General features: G+C 40.3%; 3 protein-coding genes and 1 non-coding gene across 6 annotated transcripts; 3 read left to right on the forward strand and 1 right to left on the reverse strand.

Annotated features, from left to right (window-relative positions):
* Positions 1 to 265: 265 nt before the first annotated feature.
* On the forward strand, positions 266 to 375 carry LOC146623922 (U6 spliceosomal RNA). The gene has a single exon (XR_014906551.1). It is a non-coding gene; the product is annotated as a U6 spliceosomal RNA (small nuclear RNA).
* On the forward strand, positions 292 to 3,249 carry prdx5 (peroxiredoxin 5). The gene is made up of 6 exons (XM_085363521.1): positions 292 to 531; positions 1,727 to 1,861; positions 1,942 to 2,073; positions 2,228 to 2,266; positions 2,349 to 2,413; positions 2,918 to 3,249. The coding sequence occupies exons 1-6, from the start codon at positions 436 to 438 to the stop codon at positions 3,021 to 3,023; spliced, it is 573 nt and encodes a 190-aa protein (XP_085219647.1). The 5' UTR covers positions 292 to 435; the 3' UTR covers positions 3,024 to 3,249.
* Positions 3,250 to 3,493: 244 nt separating this feature from the next.
* banf1 (barrier to autointegration nuclear assembly factor 1) lies at positions 3,494 to 6,538 on the forward strand. 2 transcript variants are annotated; one of them, XM_085363523.1, is made up of 3 exons: positions 3,494 to 3,571; positions 4,377 to 4,536; positions 4,984 to 6,538. In XM_085363523.1, exons 2-3 carry the CDS (start codon positions 4,411 to 4,413, stop codon positions 5,128 to 5,130), a joined length of 273 nt encoding a protein of 90 aa, XP_085219649.1. In that variant the 5' UTR covers positions 3,494 to 3,571; positions 4,377 to 4,410; the 3' UTR covers positions 5,131 to 6,538. The 2 variants fall into 2 exon arrangements, with proteins under 2 accessions (XP_085219649.1, XP_085219648.1); XM_085363522.1 differs by having other exon boundaries at positions 4,397 to 4,536.
* Positions 6,539 to 8,020: 1,482 nt separating this feature from the next.
* Positions 8,021 to 11,715, reverse strand: gng3 (guanine nucleotide binding protein (G protein), gamma 3). Of its 2 annotated transcripts, XM_085363527.1 has the most exons (3): positions 11,709 to 11,715; positions 11,412 to 11,491; positions 8,021 to 8,149 (listed from the first exon to the last, which is right to left on the reverse strand). In XM_085363527.1, exons 1-3 carry the CDS (start codon positions 11,713 to 11,715, stop codon positions 8,021 to 8,023), a joined length of 216 nt encoding a protein of 71 aa, XP_085219653.1. The 2 variants fall into 2 exon arrangements, with proteins under 2 accessions (XP_085219653.1, XP_085219652.1); XM_085363526.1 differs by lacking the exon at positions 11,709 to 11,715 and having other exon boundaries at positions 11,412 to 11,510.
* Between the last annotated feature and the right edge of the window lie 13,020 nt (positions 11,716 to 24,735).

Raw genomic sequence — 24,735 nt, forward strand, 5'->3', positions numbered from 1 at the left:
TATGTGAACCATCTGCCCACACATATATAACATTTTCCTGACTTTGGTGAAGTCTTCCCTTGCATTGTGCAAAGTTATTTTTCTTTATCGGAACTGCTATAGCTCCACGGGCTACTTTCAGTCTCTAGCCCTAACTGTAGACATGTGGGTTTGCTAGCAGATGGCGCAGTAAATAAAGGCTTAGCGGGCCCAAATCTGGCAACTACGTACCTACAGCCAGACCTAATGTGGGACAGCAGTGTAGGTAACTGTACCCGAGGTAAGAGTGCTTGCTTCGGCAAGCGCGTACGCTAAATTGGATACGATACAGAGAAGATTAGCATGGCCCCTGCGCAAGGATGACACGCAAATTCGTAAGAGTGACAAGTGAGCTTTGGGCGTGTCCAAGCGGAAATTAAGGCAGCGCACACGGCACGAGCTTGCTAAACAGCTACAATGCTCCCCGTGACATCCGCTGTATTCAGAAGTTCCCGTGTGCTCCAGAGCGCTAGACTACTGCACATTACTCCGACATCCAAAATGCCGATTCAGGTAAGGCTTGCGAGCGTTTCGCTGCCGGACATGCACGAGCCAAATGCGACTGTGTCAGTGCGTTTTACTATAACTTGCTAAATAAAGCGGTTACGTTGTTTATTTGTAGCTCACGATGCTAACTATCCGTGTGAATTCCGTCCCCGTGACAGCCGTTATCTTCATCATTATCGGTTGTTAATGTCGGTGCTTGTCTCCGCACCTTCCTCCCCCACCTGTTAAACTCGTTTTGAGCGTAGCTTGCGTGTAAATCAATCTCACCTTCTCTTTAGTCGACTAGGCTTGTTTATTTTATAGATGCACACTCATGGTACTTTTTAAGGCCCGTCAAGGCAGTATTCCGCTATTTTCTTTTGTTTGTTTGTTTGTTTGTTTGTTTGTTTTAAATACAGCCAAAATCACGGCCAGTATATGTGCACCCAAGTATAAGTATATATGTTGTATTTGGGTCACTTGCAGCTTTTCTGAATTCACTTCACGGCCATGCAAATCGTTGCATCATTGGGTTATTTAACCCATTTTTTGTAGGATAACGTTACTCAAGTGCATTGCAGTTCAGATTATTGTCTCTTGTTATGGGTGATACGGCTTTTTTATGGGCTCAAATTGTGGTCATAAATATTTTGTACTTGAAAATCAGTTTTGTACTTGAAAATCAGTTTTGTACTTGAAAATCAGTTTTGTACTTGAAAATCAGTTTTGTACTTGAAAATCAGGATTTGTATGTGAAACAAGAATTTGTGTGTGCGTAAAAAAAGATTTGTTTGTGGACTTAGCCAAAAAATACGTGTGAAACTCTGCACTCAAGTTACAAGTACGAATTTTGAACCTATTTGGTCAATGTCATGTCAATCACAAATTTAACAATCCAATCAGAGAACCGATGGGTTCTAATTGTATGATTTGTCGCCCCCCAGTGGCCGTGCAAGATCCTGCAAGCCTTGTTTATTAATAAATAGGAAGCTGAATATTAGATGGGTGTGTTTTTGTATCTATCGTTCGTACGTACGTAGAGAAAAACCCCTCTCCCTCCACTGTGTCATCCTGCAGCACTTCTGTGCAAGTGCAGGCTAAACGTAACACAAATAGCAGTGCATGCAATGTCCTCCAGAGACATGCACATTAGTATTGCTCACTTCAGTAATGTGAAATGTAGGTCACCATTGTTCTGTATTGTCATCTCGCCTCTCATCAGGTGGGTGAACATATTCCTGCAGTGGAGGTCCAGGAGGGGGAGCCAGGGAATAAGGTGGCTATGGATCAACTGTTTAAGGGGAAGAAAGGAGTCCTCTTCGCTGTACCTGGAGCATTTACACCTGGCTGTTCCAAAGTGAGTCCACACTGTTAACAGTGCCTGTACACATTGATAATCAGCTGACCTTATTAATTATTTATTTTTTTTGTTTTCAGACTCACCTCCCAGGTTTTGTGGAGCAGGCTGCAGAACTGAAGAATAAAGGTATACAGGAAATAGCATGTATCTCTGTCAACGATGCGTTTGTCATGGCTGCATGGGGAAAAGAGCATGGAGCTGATGGAAAGGTAGAGTACAACTGAACAACCTGCATTTAGATGGCTTTTCTGAACAATTAGAGAGCTCTGTGACATGTTAGTCTTGGACAAAGACCTGGGAAATGGCCAAAATGAACTTTAAGGATGCAGTAATGCTGAGCTTATGGCCACTTTTCCTCTGCAGGTGCGGATGCTGGCTGATCCCACTGGAGCATTCACAAAGGTAAAAACCAATATCTGCTTTATATTCCAGCTCTACTTGAAGCTTTAGTGACTGACTATTAATTCATCTTTCTTTGCCTTAGGCAGTTGACCTGTTACTTGACAGTGATCAAATCGTGCAGGTACTTGGGAATAAGCGATCCAAGAGGTAACCTTTTTTGTTTGTCTTAAATTCCTGAATTTTATTAATAACAAGTTTGCACAGTAAGAAAGTTTATGCACTATATCCCCACAATCGTTCCCACAATCATTCCTGCCTTGAACATAATAAGTACTTTCTGTGCAGTTCTGTGTGCTAACAGTGTCACTACACAATAGTACACTTATGATGACACAGTATGTATGACACAGTATGTTGACTTTATAGCTGTCCAGAATCACTTTACTGCTCACTTAAGAGTGGAGCAGCGAGTGAGTGGAAATGCTTTTACATACGTCCTTTTGCACATTACCTGCTTTTGCACCTCTACCACTGCAATTGATTCATTGTGCAAAGGTTGCAGATAACTGCAGTGTTTGTGAAGTTTCTACTGATTTTTCAATCTTAATTCTGTCCATACTGATTAAAGACAAACTGCACACAACATAACTGTTATTTGTTCTGTTGGTCTTACCTAAAGTAGATTGGAGTGTGTATTTCATGTTGTTTCAGATATTCTATGTTGGTGGAAGACGGAGTTGTAAAGAAGCTCAATGTGGAGCCAGATGGCACCGGGCTGACCTGCAGCCTGGCTTCCAGCATTTTGTCAGCTGAATAAAAGAAGCCGCACACCCCGAGCTACTGTGAAAGTTGCAGTTATAAACCTACTTAAGCTTTCGCCTCCTCAACCCAAAGACTGATGCAAATGCCATGCTGGTGTCCGAAGCTGAGTTAGAAGATGATTAATGCGCACAACCATGACATGAAAGCCAATCCTAAGGACGGTGCATCAGTCTGTGTATACTGTTACTCCCTAGTTAATAAAATGCACACTGAAAGCAATATACACTGTTTTCTTTGCCTGTTTATTACAAAGTGTCTGCCACCTCAGCAACGTGTGACAGGCAAAAATGAAGACGTGCTTATTATAATTTATGATAAACGTGATAATCGAAATACCTCATTAAAAGTTGGTTATGCCCTAGAGGTTTGTCTGTTTATCCTGCGAGATCAAAATCAGGGGGAAATGACGTCACGCGATTTTTGACCTGAAGCCGCAGAGAGCATGCGCATTGCATTGTGGTCGCCGGTGCTTATACAGAAATCGAAAGCACGTAGCTTTTCAGCTAACTACGTTAATATCAAGCTTGGACGGGAGACTAACGGGTAAGTTGATACGCAGCTGTGGGTTTTTGTTGTGATAAACGCAGACGTGCCCCAAAGGAAGAGGTTATTTGTAAATGAGCTTAATAGGAAAAATAAAAATTAGATTAGTAGCGTTAAAGCTTCATTAGCTCAAGTTAGGCTAATTTGTAGGCGCCTAAAATATGAGCCCCTGATTTCTAGCTTTACAGCATTAACTTGATAGTCTGTGATTATTTTAGGAGCAAGCCCTGGCTTTGAGATGGACATATCTCCCGCCAAGAAGCTGCGGCTATGTAGGAAAAAAAGCAGTAATATAAACTGGAAGCTAGTGAACTTTAGCTCGGTGTGCTAAAACGCTTAGCATTGAAATGTGTTGCGCGCGCAATTCAACTGCTTGTACTGCACTTACGTTAAGCAATCAGGCGAAATATTTCACGGGTGTAGTTGTGTTTGGTGAGTCTGACTAGATGCTACTCTGTAATGACGATCAGTTGGTAACCCCAGATGTTAAATATATTAGCATTAGCACTCAGAGCTCCATAAAATAAGTCATTGCTGTAGAGAAAGATACGGCACTTGTTGATATGTTCGCACTGTAGGCTTGGTTCATAACTAGAGTTGGTTCATAACTAGAGTTGACATGAGTAGCCAAACATTAAACCATATCATGTTCAACTACTGTCTAAAGAAGTTTCTGTGCCGTCTATCAGTTACTGATAAAAATATAAGTAAAATTAGATTTGCAATTTTACGAAATATTCTTTCTTTTCACGAAATTGGGTAAGTATTGTTTTCACTTGTCAGATCTGTTTATATTACCGTTTAGCACCTGCTATTATTTGACAGACTCCAAAGAGACCATGTCATCGACATCCCAAAAACATAAAGACTTCGTGGCCGAGCCCATGGGAGAGAAGCCAGTGATGGCTCTGGCAGGCATCGGAGAAGTCCTTGGCAAAAGACTGGAGGATAAGGGTTTTGACAAGGTGACTTGGTTTTTGATTAGCTTCTGCAGTGTGTTTATTCACACAGTAATTTTAAGTTATTTTACCTAGTAGGTATTGATTACTTTGAATAATATTGAAATAATCTTAACTTACAGCAGCAGTATATCACAGCTGACGCAAGCTTAACAGATTAGTTCTTATTTTTGGAAAACTAGCACAACTAAAGTTGTGATGTAAAGAAAAACAAGCTGCAGTTTTTCTTCTGGACATCTGTAAACGTTTGTTGTCGCAGAAGAGTTGTTCTCTTGTCAAATGAGCTATGAATTTGATCAAACACACCCAAACAAATACTCATCTGTGCAGTTTTTCAGGTTCAGTTAAAAACTGGATCTGCTCGTTATCAGAACAGATGTGGCTCATTCTTAGATACTCGCCCATCGGTCTTAATTACATTCTTGTGTTGTGTCTTCACATCCACTTCCACAGGCATATGTCGTCCTCGGACAGTTTCTAGTGCTAAAGAAAGACGAGGAGCTTTTCCGAGATTGGCTGAAGGACACTTGCGGAGCAAATGTCAAACAACAAGGTGACTGCTATGGCTGTCTTAAGGAATGGTGCGATGCCTTCCTATAAACATTCAGTCATTTGTTTTTGTACTTCTGAAGTCCAAGCTGTACATTACCTCTTCTGATTTTCTTTTAATTCAGCCCCTGCTTATAATATCCATGTGGCCCAACTATTGGAATACTATGTGTACTTTCTGTTCAAAATTTAAAAAATTTAAATTTCTAGTGTGTTCATTGTTGACAGTGCGTTAAGAAGTTACCATTTTAAGCTCATTATGGCAGTTTTAGAGGTAAACTCTTTTTAACTTCACGATTTGTTTTCATTTATTTCAGCACATTTCTTTCTATTTAATGTGATGGTTTACCTGTACAATCTACACTAACACCTGTAGTCACCTGATGCTTTTGGGCTGCTTGCACCATTTGCTTGTTTTTAAATGCTACTGGAAGGTTTGATATGAGTTGTCCATTTTTTTTAAGTAGCACATCATCACAGTTTCATGTACTGTAGTTCCACCAGCACTGCTTCAACGATTTCTTGATAAGGATTGTCTGTTTGGCAGAAGATTTGGCTAATTTAATGTGAAACCTGAAAACTAAACCTAAAAAAAGATTCAACTGACACTGGTATTTAGAGATTTATATAGATATATGTATGTGAAGTGTTTTATCTTTGTGTCTTGCAAATGAAGACACACCACAGTCCTACATCTAGTCTACTCTGAGCTTGTTTGGACTTGAAGATTGAAATGTATATAAATAAAGATGCCAATGTAACAAAACAATACTTTCAATAATAAAAGTGTCTCTATTGCTGGTAACTTAGATATTGTGTTTGTTAGAAAGCTCGATATCACAGCTAGTTGTGCTGCTAGTAAAAAAATGCAAACCTTCTGTGGAGGTCGTGAAAGCAAAGTTACGAGTTGGTGAGCGTCAGACAGCAGCCATCCTGATCCAAACCCACAGTGATAGATCTAGCAAAACCATGTTAGCAGCTAATTAAAGTAGGTTAAAAGTAGTAGGCTTTCTTTTCTTTCTGCAACTTACAAGCTGAGTAAGAGCGGAGAAACCCTCTTAATCCACTGTCATGTGACTTACAAATAAAATATCCTTTATTGGTTTAAGTGGCTTTAAATGAAAATCCTACACTGTGTGCATTTTGTTACAACAGTGAGCCTGATATTTAGGTCAGGTCTTCATAGCTGAGCTATGTATTGTCTTTGAATTTCTAGACATGAGATGCCTTAATGCATGTTACTTTAAACATTTAACTTGGTCTAAAGAAGTATAAAGTCCACAACACTGCATGTTCACACTGTATTCCCTAATCTTCCGTTCAAATGCTGAAACCCACCACCAGTTATCAAGCTGTATGAAGATGTAACCAGTGTGTAGCAGCTCTTTGTTATAATGCAGGCCCACGTGTTTGCATTTGACTGTGAAAAGGTTTCAGCTTTTCTATTGCTTTTATTATAAAACAATAAAAAGCAAGTATCACATTTGAACATGTTTTTTTTTTCCTGTGCATTTTATCAGAGAACACCCCAAGAGACAGAAAATGTTTGATGACAGGAGGCTTTATTTCAGTGCTTCGTTTCCATGGTTACCCTTTTTTCTGCCAAAGCTCCAGATATTTGCAACATGATGAAAATATGTCACTCATTTTTTTTTTTTCTTTTTGAATGCTCCAAAGCAGGAGGGAGGCGTTTCCAAAAGTTCCAGGTCACGGACACGAGAAGAGCAGTTTTTCGTTTCCTTTTATGAAAGTGGTGTTGAAACTTAACAGCTGACAGTACTTTAGATGGAGAAAGTGACACTGGTTGATCCATGACTTTTCTGGAAACCACTAAGAACCCCTGCTCTGGAGATCCTCTGATCATTTAAAATAACAATGATGCACACTTGTCCTTAAAAGTACATTAAGACTGCTTCATTTACTTGTTTTTATTTTCATGTCTTAAAGAATTAGAAAATTATTATTATGACAGGCTCAGAATAACCGATTAGATGATCTTACTTCAGTGGCTTAGATTAGATGTTGAAAGTCCATAACTCCTGGAATGTGTTTGGGTTTGTGTGTGTGTGCTATTTAACTACAAAATCTCAATTTGACAGTGATCCGATGCGCAGAATTGTTGCTCAAGTTTCACAGTAGCACCTATGCATACACACACGTCCACATCCACACTACGGCAATAGTATAGAAATGAGCAAAAAAAGAAGAGGCTAAAATCTTAATACCCTCCCCCACTCCCAAAACCCCCCAAATCAATTGCATGTGTCCAGTTGTAAACAAGTAACTGCCAAGACAGGGCTAAACAGTGAATGACGAAGGTCAACAATAGATTAGATTAGAGAAAAAAATGCTGCTACTTGTGAGAGGAGCATCCATGTTATGACCTCTGCCTACGAGTAGACAAAGAATGAAAATGTGTTTGATTACGCGGCATTAGTCTTCTCATTTATGGGGAATTTAAATGGGGAGAGCTGAGACATGTCCTCCATAATACCGAGACCTAATGTAATTTAGGTTCCCAGTTTCAATATGAATCTGTTGCTTGTGACTGGTGGAGAAATAAGATACTTGGTGATCATGTTGTCCCTTCTGGCAGTTACTTGTAACCTATTTGAGCATGAGATGCATGTGTTTCCTTTCAGATGAACGCTCTTTGTTTTTCCCCCTTCCCTTGAGACTTTTAGCAACTTTGTGATTTTTCTAACTCTTTATTGATTAAATGTTAAATTATTCTTGTTTGCCCTCCTCTAACATTGAGACAGTATAAGAATTTAGTTCAAGACATTTTGTAGTTGGTTATGTACTGTACATCGGCAGCTTTTATGCAACGTTACTATAGTACATTAATGTCTTATTCAGATTGGAAGTACATGTACATACTGTACATAGATGTACATACTGTACAGTTGTACTTTTTCATCACAACAATCCCTGATTTGTCTCAAAGCAAAGCGCAGAAGAACTTCTTCTCCCTGAAGGGGTTCTCTGAGGTGGGCACGGGGGTGATCAGGGGGTCGTCGCAGGCGTGTGCGTCGCAGTATGCCATCAGGTCGGCTGCTGCCTTTGATACCTGGAGGTGGAGACGATGGGGTTTAGAGCATTTAATTACATTTTTCCCCTTTACACTTTCCCCTCATCCCGCCTCTGAGTGGTCACAGTAGGGAGCTGGCTGATCCTGGTGATTTGCAGGTAATTTCCCTGTAAAATCAGGAACTTAGTGACTTCCTCCCCACAGTCGCCAAATCCTTGCTTATAATACTGTGTGATTAATATTAAATGAATTTAAAGCACCTTGAGATGCCTCTTGCTGTTATAGGAGTCATCTCAAGGTGCTTTAATAGCGACAGTTATTGATTTTTTGCATGCTGCTTTTAACCCGGGTGGTATAGTGGCATTGCAGACAGAAAATCCTCTATTTGAATCCACCAGCCAGCCTTCTGCGTAGAGTTTGCATGATCTGTGTGTGTTAGATTGGTTATTCTAAAATGGCCATAGGAGTGGCTGGGAATGGTTGTCAGTGTTAGAGCTGCGACAGACTGGTGACCTGTGCGGGGTCCACTTCACCTTTTGCTCCATGGTAGCTGGGACAGGCTCCAGCCTCACCATGAGCCTGAAGTGGATAAACATAAGTAAACGGATGGGAGGATCGATGGATGTTTCAGACCCTCATCCTTGTTGTTTTGAGTTACAGTGGGGCAAAAAAGTATTTAGTCAGCCACCGATTGTGCAAGTTCCCCCACTTAAAATGATGACAGAGGTCAGTAATTTGCACCAGAGGTACACTTCAACTGTGAGAGACAGAATGTGAAAAAAAAATCCATGAATTCACATGGTAGGATTTGTAAAGAATTTATTCGTAAATTAGGGTGGAAAATAAGTATTTGGTCACCTCAAACAAGGAAAATCTCTGGCTCTCACAGACCTGTAACGTCTTCTGTAAGAAGCTTTTCTGTCCCCCACTCGTTACCTGTATGAATGGCACCTGTTTGAACTCATCATCTGTATAAAAGAGACAGCCTCAAACAATCAGACTCCAAAGAGCTTTCGAAGGACACCAGGAAAAGTATTGTAGACCTGCACCAGACTGGGAAGAGTGAATCTACAATAGGCAAGCAGCTTGGTGTGAAAAAATCAACTGTGGGAGCAATCATCAGAAAATGGAAGACATACAAGACCACTGATAATCTCCCTCGATCTGGGGCTCCACGCAAGATCTCATCCCGTGGGGTCAAAATGATCATGAGAACGGTGAGCAAAGATCCCAGAACCACACGGGGGGACCTGGTGAATGACCTGCAGAGAGCTGGGACCAAAGTAACAAAGGTCACCATCAGTAACACACTACAACGGCAGGGAATCAAATCCCGCAGTGCCAGACGTGTTCCGCTGCTGAAGCCAGTGCATGTCCAGGCCCGTCTGAAGTTTGCCAGAGAGCACATGGATGATACAGCAGAGGATTGGGAGAATGTCATGTGGTCAGATGAAACCAAAGTAGAACTTTTTGGTATAAACTCAACTCGTCGTGTTTGGAGGAAGAAGAATACTGAGTTGCATCCCAAGAACACCATACCTACTGTGAAGCATGGGGGTGGAAACATCATGCTATGGGGCTGTTTTTCTGCCAAGGGGACAGGACGACTGATCCGTGTTAAGGACAGAATGAATGGGGCCATGTATCGTGAGATTTTGAGCCAAAACCTCCTTCCATCAGTGAGAACTTTGAAGATGAAACGAGGCTGGGTCTTCCAACATGACAATGATCCAAAACACACCGCCCGGGCAACAAAGGAGTGGCTCCGTAAGAAGCATTTGAAAGTTCTGGAGTGGCCTAGCCAGTCTCCAGACCTCAACCCCATAGAAAATCTGTGGCGGGAGTTGAAAGTCCGTGTTGCTCGGCGACAGCCCCAAAACATCACTGCTCTCGAGAAGATCTGCATGGAGGAATGGGCCAAAATACCAGCTACTGTGTGTGCAAACCTGGTAAAGACCTATAGTAAACGTTTGACCTCTGTTATTGCCAACAAAGGTTATGTTACAAAGTATTGAGTTGTATTTTTGTTATTGACCAAATACTTATTTTCCACCCTGATTTACGAATAAATTCTTTACAAATCCTACCATGTGGATTCATGGATTTTTTTTTTTCACATTCTGTCTCTCACAGTTGAAGTGTACCTCTGGTGCAAATTACTGACCTCTGTCATCATTTTAGGTGGGGGAACTTGCACAATCGGTGGCTGACTAAATACTTTTTTGCCTCACTGTATATCTTTATCTTTGCTGTGATCGTTTATATGCATGAGCATTATTTTGGCCTCTGCTCTTTCTCATTTGTATTTTCACAGGTACACTGTGGAACAGTCAGAACATGAAATCTTTGTAGGACCCTCACAAGCCCCGCTACTGTACTGGCTTATAGTTTTAACAATGGCTGGTATTTCCCAAAAAAATACCCCATTTACCCCCCACCCCCCACCCCCTCACTCACACACACACACACACACACACACACACACACACAGTAGATAATATTTTGAATGTGTCTGTATGGACATACTACTGTAGATTATGTAAAGAAGATAAAACATAGTAACACCACAAACACATCAACAATTAAAATTCAATATGTTCTTACTTGACTCAAAATTGCTTTGATTGACCGTGAAATGATGTTTGTATGTATGAATGGATAGTTTTCTTAATAAAATCTAAATATGAGCATGAAATGTGCAAACATAAAAGTAACTGAACGTTAACTGAATTATTATTTAGCTCTTGTGCTCCTTATGTGGATCTCTCTCTAACAACAATTTCAACCTTTACATTGAACAGCCAGATGTTTCAAAGGTTTTGAAAGAGTGCTGGACCTCTGTGAAGACAAACCTTCTGCTTCAGGTTCTGATTATTGGCCAGAGGTGCCAGCAGATAAAGCTTATCTCTAAAACTTTGCTCTCATGGTAGCATGAGACAAGTTTGCCTCCTGCTCATTTTAACGCTCGTGGATTATTTCTTACAAAGAGGCAAGGTGCCTCTGCAAGGTGGCTTTGATGCAATTAGGAACATCATGCAAGCCAAACACCATTTGGAAAGCCTCCAGTGGGAAGCCTTCACTTAAAGTATGTTTGAGAAGGTCATCACTGCCTACCCATCATCGCTTACAACAAAATCTTCAAACCAAACTTGCATTTAGTTTGTGCGGCACAATTATTAGCATCTGACAGAACTGACTTATCACAACATATCAAAGAATTCCTTTCTTGATTTTTTTAAAGCAGAAAACTTTCGTTTGTGCTGTTTTGGACCAAACTTCACGATAAATACGTGCGCCTCACCTTTATCCTGCAGAAACTAGCCTCGATCTTCAGTTGCTCCACCAGCTTCCTGGCTTGGCCGACACTCATGGTGCTGTTCACTGGGGTGTCTCCTTTCATCCTAGCCACAAACACGGCGACGTATAGAAGAGACAGGAAAAGCATTCAGTAGATTTGTGCATTTGTTTGACTGAAATGAAAAAATAATTTATCATCTTACTGTTTTTGTGTTGCATGCATCCTTCACTTTGAATGGATTTTTAGAGCCATGAAAAATATTAGAAATACAAATATGGTTGCAGTGAGCTATGGTGGCACTATTCATTGCCATTATACAGGTTTATTAAGAGGATTTTTATTATTATTTTTAAATAACAGCTGCTTAATCAAATGGAATACACATGAGAACCAGTTTTTAGACAAATACATTATATAAAGCTCTTAAGACAAAAAAAAAACTGTGCTCAAAAATTGCATTATATTATTTATGTATTTAGGCAAGCTGGGCTTTAAGGCAAGCATGAAGCCAGATATTATAAATATCAGTCAATACTGTGTCACAGAATCGGCACAGCTGCCACATTATGTCATCTGATATCTGATATGGGATCAAATTCCCATATATTTTCAAAAATGCAAAGGCAACACACAAACTGGGCCAAATGGTAAGCATCATTCACTATAGCCCACAGATTCTCCCACTATGAACGGGAACAGGCACAGAAATATCAAATGTGGAATGAAATAACCACTGCAGCCATTCACGAAATGATGCCCACATATAACAAATGGGGAAAAACGTGTCACAGATGGAAAAAGGACTGAAATTAAATGGACTGTCAGCAGGAAGGAAAGGGGGGAAAAAAGCATAGCATCAAAGGAACGAATCTATTTGAACCATTCTGGACCTTTCCCCATTGTCTTTTTCCTTCTCCCTCCATCCACCCCCCTTTTCTCCTTACCCGTATTATATTCCTCTTCAGGTGCAGTCTTCCCCCCTCTTCTCTCTTTTTTCCCCTGTCTTTTTCTGCCTCTCTGGTGTCCCTCTGTCAGCTTATGGTTGGTGGTATGAGTGTAGCCGGACCCCACCCCTCACAGACAACAGCCTGGATGGTACCCTGCTCTGTACAGTCCAATGCACTGCAATTCTGCCACAACGAGGGCTAGATTTGCGGTGGATGGATAGGATAACCCCCTCAGCAGTGAGTGGTACCTGCCAGACAGAGGGAGGGGGGAGCATTGGTAAAGGTTTTCTAATGTGGGTGGATTGTACCACGTTTGTGCTGAGGAAATTGGGGCCAACTGGAATCTCTCAGGTTTCAATCTCTGACATGGAGCAGGGCTGTCTGTGTGGTCTGGGATTAGTTTTCAGTGCTAAAATGCTATACACAGCTTGGGACGTGAGCTCCAGTGGTGTGAATCATGATGCGTCTCTGTGCCATTTGTGATGTCCACCCTCTCCTCTGTTGCTATGGGGACTGCTGCAGTCTGGCTCAATGGTTTACATCACATTTTAAATTGGGGAGATGTCGGCTAGCATTTAAATAATTATGTGCTACAGATAATTCAGATTAGTGGCTCAATTTGTACATATTATAATGTTAAAGAAAAAGAAAATGGCAGAAGGGACGTAGATTTTGTCAGAAACCAGATTTTTACGACGCCGTTAGACCAAAGACGCTGTGAAGTTAAGAGCTCCGTTAGCTCACCGCCAACAACAGCTATGGCTGTCGCTATGTACAAGAAGAAGAAAAAACACCACTCTGTGTGTTTAACTCTACAGTGAAGACTGGACTATAAAGTAATAGAATACTGACCATTGCGCAAAGTTAATTATATTAAGAGAAACTCGAGTAGACAGCCTGAAAACCTACAACACGGAGTTGAAGTTTGAAAAAGCAGTCCGACGCCATCTTTGCTATGCTAGTGTTTTCTTGGCTTTAATGGCGCTGTGCTGCTGCCCTTCTCATCTCTTTTTCGACTGTGGAATCTTTTCATTTGTATGGTCTCTGGTTACTGAGGGGCGTATCGCGTTCCAGCTAGTTTGTCCGTTTTGCTTGCCATAAGTTGCAACGTTGGTATGAAATAATAATAATAATAATAATAATAATAATAATAATAATAATAATAATAATAATAATAATACAGTAGAACAGAATTTAAACTTTGTGTTTGGTGTAAAGTTGCCCAAATCAAAGTGAAATTCATTAAAAATAATTTGTTCTTTTTAAAAATGAGAAGGAAAAAGACATCTGTGCATGTCAGTGAACATTATTTGTGCCATGGTAAGGTGTGAGTGGTTCCCGCATAACCTATAACCACCAGCAATAAATGAGCTCCAGTTACAGGCCATAGCTCATTTATTTGTTTTCTTCTTAAATAATAATTTTCGTGCCTTTTCCCTTTATTAGACAGTGTAATGGTGGAGCGTGGATGGGAAAGCATGGAGAGAGAGAGAGTGGAGGAAGACAATCACAAATTTAATTTCAACTAACTATTGTACTGTATATGGTGCAGACATGACTTATTCTACTGTTGATTACTCTGCTGCAGCGCATACAATGGTGGAAGGTGAAAAGATAAGCTGCTACTGAGGTCCAAGTACTCCATCTGCTGGATGGTGCCGGCAGAATTTAATCAAATCTCAGCAGCAAGAAGCAACATCAAAACCTGAAAGGAAAGCCACTAAAAATGTGTCGTCATTAGTGGCTTTCTAATTATAAAATTCTAGCACGATAATGCTGCTCTTTTCTAATCTATTTAATGCTAACTGATAAAACATTAACAAAGAACACAGGAAACAGGAATACGTTACATATAATGTTGGATTGAACACATCTGCTGTGCACTATATATGTAATAAACCACACATCACACCATATTGTTTTGATATAATTTTAGTGATATGACTTAGAGGAATAGTTCATGTTCTTATTCTTAACATGTATGGTATAGAATACAGTATATACCAATATAAGCTGTAGAAGTTCACTGCTTTTCAGGTCATTTTTCTGTCGTGTATTTTTCTGCTGAGCAGACCCATTTCAGGCAGCACATCTGAGAAATGAACCCAGCAGGTATTTGGTAACATTACTTGTATTGTGAGAACCAGTTTCAACCCTATGATAGTTTTTTTGTGCTGGCACAAACTCTGAAAAAACAACGACAGCAGGTACAAACCACTACATGACTGCAGGAGCCGTGTCTAAAGCACTCACCAGATGGTCTACCAGAGCTCCTCTTTCATCTCTGCAGGTTATTCTCTGTTATAATTAGTGTGGGTGCACATCCAACAGATAAGTCAGCTAATTATCTGATGCCGTACTAATGAAAAAAAAATGGTGTCAAGCGTAAGTGGGAAAACAATGCAGGAGAAAATAGAGGTGTGGCTCGGTGAAAGGTCAACTTAAAATGTGCATAAATCCAGTTTAGCAAAATTTCAGGTGTTAACTCGGTGTTTCATTTTGCATCCTTTAAATGATGCCTTTAATGACCTTTTATTACACTCCTTTTTACATAATTAACAAAGCTTAATTAAGTTGAACATAATTACTGCCATGCCACACTGGGACCTATGAATCTGGAGACTCAAAGCTGAGAGACAACCAGTCTTATGTCTTTACTGCAGCTTCACTCTATGCACCTGATAGGAAAATGATTTTTAGCAAACACAAATTTAGGACCATTTTCAATAACAAGGCAGAAAAATGGCAGCGAGGATAAGATCTTGTCTTGTTATCTCCCTGCATAAGTAAAGAGGGATAATCACTTTCCTCTCAAACACACTGCAATTTCAAGAGAAACTCTTGTGACCCAGTCACTGCCTTGCTTTTGTCTGAAAGCATGTAGCACGCAGGGCACTTCTCTGCCTCGAGGTTGATGTCAATAAATATTGAAACAATGTTGGTAAAAGACTTTCATTTTAAGCCATTTGGGGCCATTGATTCCGCTGTGGTGCTGAAACGCTGGGTGTGTGTCAGCTCAACAGTCGGTGAAATGCTCGTATCGAAGAGCAAAATGCTTAATGCATTATCTGTGGGACCATTTATCTCTGATGATTTCTAGCTTGTAAAAAGAGCTGGCGCTTTTAAATAAAATCTGTGTGGACATTTTCACATTAAAGCATCCGTTGCAATAGCCTCTGAGTCATCACACATCACTGGTTGATGAGCTATCTTGTAAAATGCCCACACTTTGATAGGAGGCTGGTTTCAGGAGACTGATGCAATTGTAGCGAGTAGATTGTTGCCATCATACCGCCACACACTGTACTAAAGGTGGCAACAGATGTGCAAGCAGCTGAGATAAAGATGTGTCCGACAAAAGCTTCACTATGTAAACATTCAGGAAATTCACCATTGAGTAATATTTGAATGCGCTACAAGCAGTTTCCTGAATATCACATAGTGGTTTTCTCTGATACGTTTTGGAGTAAACTGCAACGATGCGAACATTCTGACGCCTCAAAGACAGCAGTCACCATCTTCACCATAATGGTTTAGATTCATCAGTAGAAACGCAACAGATTACATGTGTGCCAATGAGAAGGAGACAGGTGTAACAGTAAAGCTGCAAGGAGCAGATACAGTGAAACCTGGGGTCAACCATCCAAAGAAAAGGACAAGGCAAAAGAGAGAAGAAGAGAGTAAAGGCAGGGTGGAGTGAGTGGAGATAAGCGCCAGGGCAGCAAGACTGGGAGGAAAGGTTTCCGTGACGACAGTGGGACCTGCTATGATGTCAGCAAGCTGAGCTGGAGGTGACAGAGTTAAAAGATGTTAAGACTTTCAAAGTCTTTCAAAGTCTTAACCATCCCAGGCAAGGCTGGGATGGTTTGGCATGTGCAGAGGAGGTATAGTGGAGAAGATTCATGGATGCAGTGAAGGAAAACATGGAGAGTTGGTGTGACGTTAAAGGATGCTAGACGTAGGGTGAGTTCAAGGCAGATGATACACTGTGGCGAGACCTAAAGGGAGCACGTGAAAGTATAAGGAGGAGGAGGAAACGGCTCTTCTGACTGCAATAAGTTTTCTGGAAATCCATGGAAAAACAGCTCTCGGTTCCTTTGGTCCACAACCTCAGTAAAAGCTATCCTGATGACTTAATGGGCTCACACGCTGGTTTCAGGTCGTACTGAATAAAACATGAAGATCACTGTGTGAATCATGGTCATTATTAGAGCCACAGTCAGATCCACCCCTCGCTCGTCATATCTGGTTCGAAAACACACAGATGGTAACACCAAAAATATTCAGCTTAATGCTTCACAATAGGACATCATGGGAGCTTCTTTTATACTGTCTGTGTTTGCTAGGCAGTACAACATCAGACTGCTAACATGCTCACAATGCTGGCAGGTGGCAGCAAAGACATTAGATAAGGCACTCAAAGGATCCTGAATAGAAATTTATGGGAGAATTCTGAACATGAAAGATAGTTATCACCCATGTAGTCCAATCAACAGCTGAAATGGGAAGGTTTTAAAAGCTGTAATGTGAAACAATGCATGTGCACGTGTAGTACAAGTACAACTTAATGGGGGAAAAAACTTAACTTGGTGCAACGTTTTGCCAAACCTTTTTTTTTCTTGCTTTACTGGATATAACTCTCAATTTATGGCTCTCCCCATTCACTTAGATACAGACTGCAAAGTAAATACATGGATTCAATCCAAGATGGCTGCTAAGTTGATTAGATGGAGAATGAAAGGCTCAATGATAAAGTTTATGTCTACAGAGAAATATGAATGTATGCACCAAATATCAACATAACCAACCAATACTTCATGAGTCTTATGATAGTGCTAAAAAAAAGAGCCAGGGAATTACCCCAGTCATTGGGATTCATCTTCCAGGAAACAAAATTTATTATACCGAGGCTTTGCATACACATCACCCCTAACCATGCAATGTTAACTTGTCCACCATTTGTTTGACAATTATAGTGACAATGTAGGATCAAGTGAATAATGTATCACTCGTGGAGGCCTAGGGACTGGTCTGCAACCATCTGGCAAGCAAATATGTGTATTTCCTGACTGGTTGCAAGTGGTTGCTGGGAAGCTGGCTGCTAAAGCACCAGTCATGCAGGTCTACATCTTGTCAGTGACCTCCTGGCAACCATCTGTTGCTATGGAAACATGCTTAATCCCTAACCGGTTGGCAAAAACCTCCTCGTGGCTCCTTTGGTCACTAGCACATTGTATGGTCATAGTTTGAACAGAACCCCTCTGCTCTCTCCTTTTGCCCTCTCCCCGAACCAGTCGCAGCAGATGCATGCCTCTCCAGCAGATGCACGCCTGATTCTGATCGAGATTTCTTTGTGTCAAAAGGGAGTTTTTCCTTCTCACTTTTGCTTGAGATTTTCTCTGTATTATTGTAGGGTACTTACCTAAAAAGATAAAACACTTTGAGTTTAGTGTTTTGATTTGGCGCTGTATAAATCAAATTGCGGTGAAGTGACAGACTTGTCTACGAACACTGTCCAGGACTCTCCAATCTGTCGTGAAACCATGAAAACTGCAACACAAGGTTCACCTTCAAAGCAGAAGTTGTGACTTTTGAAACATGTCAGCTGCAATGCTGAGTTGCAACTTTTACTTTGAAGGTGAACAGTCTCCATTTATGTTTTTCTACTGCCCAAATAGTAGTTAGTATAGTTAGTAGCAAGTATTTGCAGATAAACATGAAAAGTTACAGGCAACCATAGCAACTGGCTAGCAACCAAAGTGATCACTGGTCCAGTCCCAAACCCCTGCCAACCAGCTGGGGAAGACATATTTTTCCCTAGGAAATGGTGGTTGTGTCACATCCAATATGGCTGACAACGTTCTAGCAATGTGTGCAGGAAGTCAGGTGACTTCATGCGACTAGCCTCAATAAATGAATTCATGGATATTTGTGACTACAAAATTCACAAATTGATCTAGACATGTTAGGTGCCTACATTTTGCAAGGTACTGTATTTCAGTATGGACTGATGCACAAGGAAAAGGTTCATTGTGATGTGGTCCCCACAGTTACATATAGTTGATGCAGTATTGCTTTTATTTGAAGCGGTTATTACCAGGCAGATGCTGAGTTGGTTTTAACCTCTCGGTCTCTGATCGATCTGCCCCGGGGTGCTCCATCGCAGTGCTGTGAATCCCAAACCAGTTTTATATAATGATGAGCAAAGCAGATCTGGGTGGGGTGATCATAAGAATCATCAATTGCAATTGGTCATTTGTATTGACGGAAACCTAAGCGTTCAATACTTTCCAAACAGACACTACTGACTCCATTCAGAGAGTGCTGGTGATCGGTCAAGAGGGCGCACATCAGCCTATCACAGTGCACTGGATGTTTGTGTTCTCCGAGCGTTTACAGTTTTTTTTTTCTTTTTTTTAAATGTACAACACACACTCCCAGACATAATCATTTCTCAGAATTTCTTTATTAAAAGAGCCAGTTCCAGTGTGGTTACTAGAAATAAACACGGAGAACAACTTCACAATCCAGCCATCAGGTTTTGCACCACACACTTTAGGGATGCTATTATGGTAACATTATCATATTCAGCTATAACCAACAAAAGAGAGACAAGACAGCAGTTTAATCACTTGATGGGAAATCTTCAGTCATGTCACCAACACAGGAACCCGTGTAATCAGAGCTGCTGCTAATCAAACATGTAAGAAATGGAAGAGAAAGTACATGAATGAACGAGTTTGTTAGCAGCCACTGTCCAGACAGCATTTCCACAAAGAACCTTATTTGCAGCTGGTGTGCTTTTGTGTTGCACAAGACTCCTGCCTGGATAAGAATTTGAACCCACATCACTTTTTTCATCATTTACATTTCAAAACTTTAAGCTTCCAAACTTCATTTCTCTCTGGCAGGTCCCGGAAGCCTCAATGAAGGCCGGTGTACATCAGAGATATATATCAGAAGGCTGACACTGGCTGATTTGCTAGTTACAGATTCTCTGAAGAATATTTAAGAATAACACCACTAGTTTTTTTTGCATATTGTTTTGTGCTACACTATAATTTTTTGATGTATTGTTTTGGACTATTTCTGAGGTCTACTCAATATTCTCAGAGTTTATAAGACTCAAAGCATGTTTATGCTAAGAATATATTCTGTTTTACACGGATAGAAATGAAACCAGGTCTAAATATATTCAGGCAAAATGCCTGAATGTGAAAGTCAGGTAAAGAGTTTTTCTTCAGTTGAAGGAACTTTTTCCTTAGGCATTATTATAGCTCAGGCTTCAACTTGTCGACCAATAAACAAAATAAAACAACAAAAAACCCCAACAAAAATCACTTTGGGCAACTTGTTCTTGATCTCATGGAGATAAAAAAAAATCCGCAGAAACTCTAGCAGCTAAAACTATGAAGGTTTATGTGCAATACACTTCTGTTTTGAGGCATACCACATTTCTGTAATGCACTTAAAAACAACCCCCCCCCAAAAGTTCGTATTATGTCTAGAACAGCACTGCACCATGACAACAGTGCTGGTTTGGGCTATCATTTACCACTGACGCTGTACTGAAGCCAGTGCTGGTGCAGAGATATTTCGGCTTTCTGAGAACAAGCCCACATTTCGGGAATAAAATGTTCCAAAGTCTTACGTAGATGACTTTTACTGATTTCCATCTGAAGAAAATCATGGGAGACAGTATCTGTGGGCTGCATCTGCAAACCATTGGTACATTTCTTGTGTTTACTTCTCTCATAATTACTAACATCGGTAGTCCATCAGTAGCTGTCCAGTAGCTTTGGAGCCAGCATGTCTGGTGCCAACTTCTTAGCATTGATAGCGCATCTGGACTCACATGTGTGTATAAAAACAGTTAAAGATCACTGTGCTAACCACTGTTACTGTGAGCATGCATGATGAAGTTTAGCTAGTGATGAACATCAAAGCACAGCTGAAGCTCACAGGCAGCAATGTTTTAATAACTCGTCATCTACTGATGAAGACTTAAAATGTAATTTCATGGCAATTCATTCAGTAGTTATTTTGACTCTATTTAATAAAAATGTGCTTGTTACAACAATGGCAACACAAAACTGAAACCACTGAATTTAGTGGCTGTAGGTGCAACTGCTGCAAAATTCCCCAATGGTTGTTAGATGCTGTCCCCCAGTTTTTGTCTGCCAGGATTTTCTTCTGCTAGTAATGCTACGTAACAACTGCCTCTCAAACAAGTCAAAATGTGGGCTTATTTGCAAAGAACACTGAAGCAGAACTGCTTCCACATCTGCACCATCACCTGCTGAAAAAAACCTCACGATGGTTCAAAATCGGTTAGGAATAATCAGCTAATTAGAATTCACCCATAAATTGTTTCTTCTGTTTGGAATAGATTTAATCTGCAGAAAAAGACATCACAGACTTTTTAACCACTGTCAGGAATGAGATGAGCTTTTAGAAACTGCTACATTTGACTCTTTCTTTCCATCCAGTCATGCTTGTAAAGGAAGACCAACAGGACAGCTACAGATCCTACAGTTGTGCACGAAGTCGCTTTGAGATTAATACACCGCACCGAGGCAGCACAAAGAAGCCTGGATTGAATTCAAACAATGGAAGCAGGGCCTCTGTATTCGAGCCCACTTTGTATCTGTCACCTTTAGCTTCTGGCATCGGCTAAATGTGACGTGCAGAATAATAGTCTTTGTGATATAGCAGCATTGTATTTGTCACAGTGCACCTCAAAGAATTATGAAGAGTATAGTCGGTACATGAAGGTAAAAATGTTTTCTAAATACGAGGACCAGTTATTACAATATGAAAATATTACATTTGCTTAAGATTAACAATCCATTATGAAAAGGGTGGGAAGGGGGGCACAGAAGAGCATCACAGGTTCGATAACATGAGGTTTTTTTTAGGTCTCTGGAGGAAGAAGGACAGCGAATCAGCACAGCATTACTCTGATAGGCAAACCTGAAGAGTTCTTACCCCCTTTAGGAACGGGGTGGTCTACTTTTTCTCTTGAGTTACCCCATCATCATCATCATCATCATCATCATCATCATCACACCAATGAATCAATATCCTTAAACTCAGTATTTGGTACAGGGAGTAACACAATATCTAAAAAGAAGCAGTAAAATACAAACCAGGTTAATCCAGTTCCCACAAATAAGCAATGCACTGGTTTACACACAGTAACAACTTTCCTCTTTTCAAGTGCAAAAAAAGAGAACAAAAAAAAAAAGGAGAAAAAACTGTACGCACATACGGACACTCACAGAGACACTGGCCCTTCAGTTCATGACAATTAAAGAGAAACTTCCTTTCGATTTGTCTCTCGAGTACAAACATCTGAGGTCAGCAACGACTCGACTGCACAGCAAGTCCATACAGTGTAGAATTCAAAGAAATTGCTTCGGCAGCCACTTTGCATATAAAGTCTGTATAAAAGGAGCAATAGTAAGAGGCCCTCTTCAAACGTTACCCCTTCTCCTAACTGCAAGCTGAGCTGGAGAGACAGGAGGAGCGAACTGCACGTTTGGTTGATGTTTCTCCAGCTGAAATAAAGGCGAGAGGTAAAAACAGGAATACGGCGAGTTGAGCCCCCCCCCCCCCCCCCAAAAAAAAAAAAAAACACCCACCCACCCACTCCCAAGTTTACAGAGGTCTGATAACAGTGGATGCATTGCAACTCAAAGAAGATCCGATCCACATTATCACAGCAGAGTAGGAAGATGTCATTCCGTACAGACGGTCTTTCGTATACAAAACAAAGAGTCATGTAAAAAACAGAAAAACAACAACAACGGGCGTACGTGGGTACACTCCAACATGATGAAGACGGTAGAAAAATATAGACCTTTTCTTAAAGTCACTTAAATCCAAAAAAGTTTCAGGATAACTTCTTAAAGTCTTATTCAAACTGCTTAACCTGAAGGCATTTTGGTTTTAGAAAATTGTATCAGGGGATTTTTTTTAAATTACTAGTTAAAAAATATGGAAGAAGCAACAACTAGGATTTGGTTAATATATTGTAAAATTAATTTAAAAGCTTTGAATTTTGTGAATTTGTCTGCAAATCTGGATTTATTTGGGTCGTAGCTTCCACCTGTAACCTGACATATTGTCACATTGTGGTCAGCTATGAGATTATTAAGAAACATGTTCCAAATCCTTGAACTTTACAGTCATTGGCAAGTCTGCACTACCACTTCTTTCTTCTGTCTTTAAAGGACTAAGAGGCGAGAGCACAGCCTACGACAGCTGGGAGGCTACAGCCCCCCTGCGATTCAGGATAAACAGAATGGTTGGATTAATGGAAAACAAGCACAAATGTCCCCTATTTGTAGACCTTTCTTTGACGGACTGAGTCTTTATTTCTGTGCCTGTTAAACTGAGGCTGGGAAGAGTATTCCACATACTGTATGTCACATATGATATCAGACTAGAAAATGTATAAACTAATTTTCTACCTTAGCAGATTTCAAAACAGCAGCTCTAATCAGTTCACAGATGAGTTATGCCTCATTTAAAGCCTCACATTAATGCTACAGACAGACCACCACTGCACAACCCAAATTACTGCAACCATGTGCAATGAATTTGCGATCTTGTCTTTGAAATTGTTGCTCTGGAAACGACAACCCGATATGCAACCACTCGCAGTCAGCTGTCTTTAAAATGACTTTGGCCCAATGCGAAGAAGCAGTGAGACAGAGGTAGTCTGCTATCGGTCTGGTATCGGCATGCAGTCTGTTTGTGATAATACATGACTAACTGTAAAAAATCAGTAAGAAGTCAAAGCCTGCTGCAGTCTCGACATAACCATAGACGACTTCCATTCAGAGTTCAGTCAGAATCTCTGAAATAGATCTATTTATTCTGAAATAGTGACATAGCTGCTGCAGGAACAGCAATTTTACTGCAAAATGATACAGGAATTCAGCACTGTTGCTTTTCTGTAGGAAAACGGCCAGAATCCAACCAGCAGACAACAAGTTGATTCGAGTCCTATTGCAAAGAGATGCATCACAGACAGGTTTCTCTCATCGACGCAGACTGACTATAATTGAATGCAACATGATGGCAATCAATGTGACTGAGAGTGATTGCAGTCAGTTCAAACTGGACTGCAACTGTTTAGAGACAGGCTGCCTGGCGGGAGGCAACCTGTCTCTAAACAGTTGCAGTCAGTTGGGTGCAATTTCCTTGTGATTCAAAGTGGTTGCCTAGAGGTTTATTTATTAGGCAACCACTTTTATTAGCAACTAGTTTGTAAGCAACTTAAGGGGAAGTCAGGTAACTATACTTTGCAATGAGATCGTTTTCAAACGCAAGTCTCATTGTTTTAGTATGTTACACCTTAAACCTGAATAGGATTTACATTTGGACTAATTCACAGTGAAACAAATGCCCTTTTCTAATCAAACCAAAGCCTTCATAATGAAAGAGAATGCATAGTCATGACGCGCACGAGGAAGAAATTCAGTATGGAAAGCAAGGCGAAAGAACAGGGGCTAACAACCTTAGCATCAGCTAAAAACCTCCAACTTGTTCACAAAGGTATGAAAATATTAAAGTATATTTGTCTCGAGGACTTGTAAAGTAGTAAAGTTCATGAAAAAAATAACTTCAGCCCCGTTCTGGCGATCCCATTTATGAAACGACGCCTAGGTCGCAATTAAAAAACGGTACAAAATAAAAGCATCTATTTTTCGCATTGCTGTTTAGAAAAACAAAAACAACACAAATTCCCCACAAACACAGAAATAAAACAATTTAGCTCACAGTTTCCAACCAGATAGGCTACGCTAACATTAAACAAATGTTAATGTTATATCAAACTATTGTGTGCTCTTTAATTTGAAAAAATATTGGGCCACGCCCCCTAACAGGACAAATCCATGCTTAAAAAAAACATCTCTCTTATAAAGTAACCACAAAAGAAACAACGCACACTGCACAGTGTCATCGTAGCAGAAAAACCTTTAAATATTTTTTGAAATCATAGAGTGTAAAAAAAAGGTGTTGCGCTCTCATTCCCACTTTCATTACAAGCTTCTTTTAGTGTATTAACCTGCATAATAAGTGTAATGTTCAATACTGCACTGCTATTCTTTTCTACTACACAGGCTGCTTCACTCAAATAAAAACTGCCATTACCAGCATCAAGCTCTGTTTGTCACGTTTTGTGATACGTTTCCCTCCTGGCTCCATAATGCTCTATTGTACAGTGTTTAAATTAGTAAAAAACAACAACAACAAAAAGAAAAATGTTAATATGAACCAAAAACACTGTTTGAGGTCTGCATGACAAATTCTTCTCATCTTTGTGACAATTCAGTTGGTGATACTAAAACAAACGCACGGGAAATAAA

This window comes from Diplotaxodon limnothrissa, linkage group LG10 (assembly GCF_057381915.1).
Source record: "Diplotaxodon limnothrissa isolate DT_005_m linkage group LG10, D_limnothrissa_male_GT1.1, whole genome shotgun sequence".
Lineage (NCBI taxonomy): Eukaryota > Metazoa > Chordata > Actinopteri > Cichliformes > Cichlidae > Diplotaxodon > Diplotaxodon limnothrissa.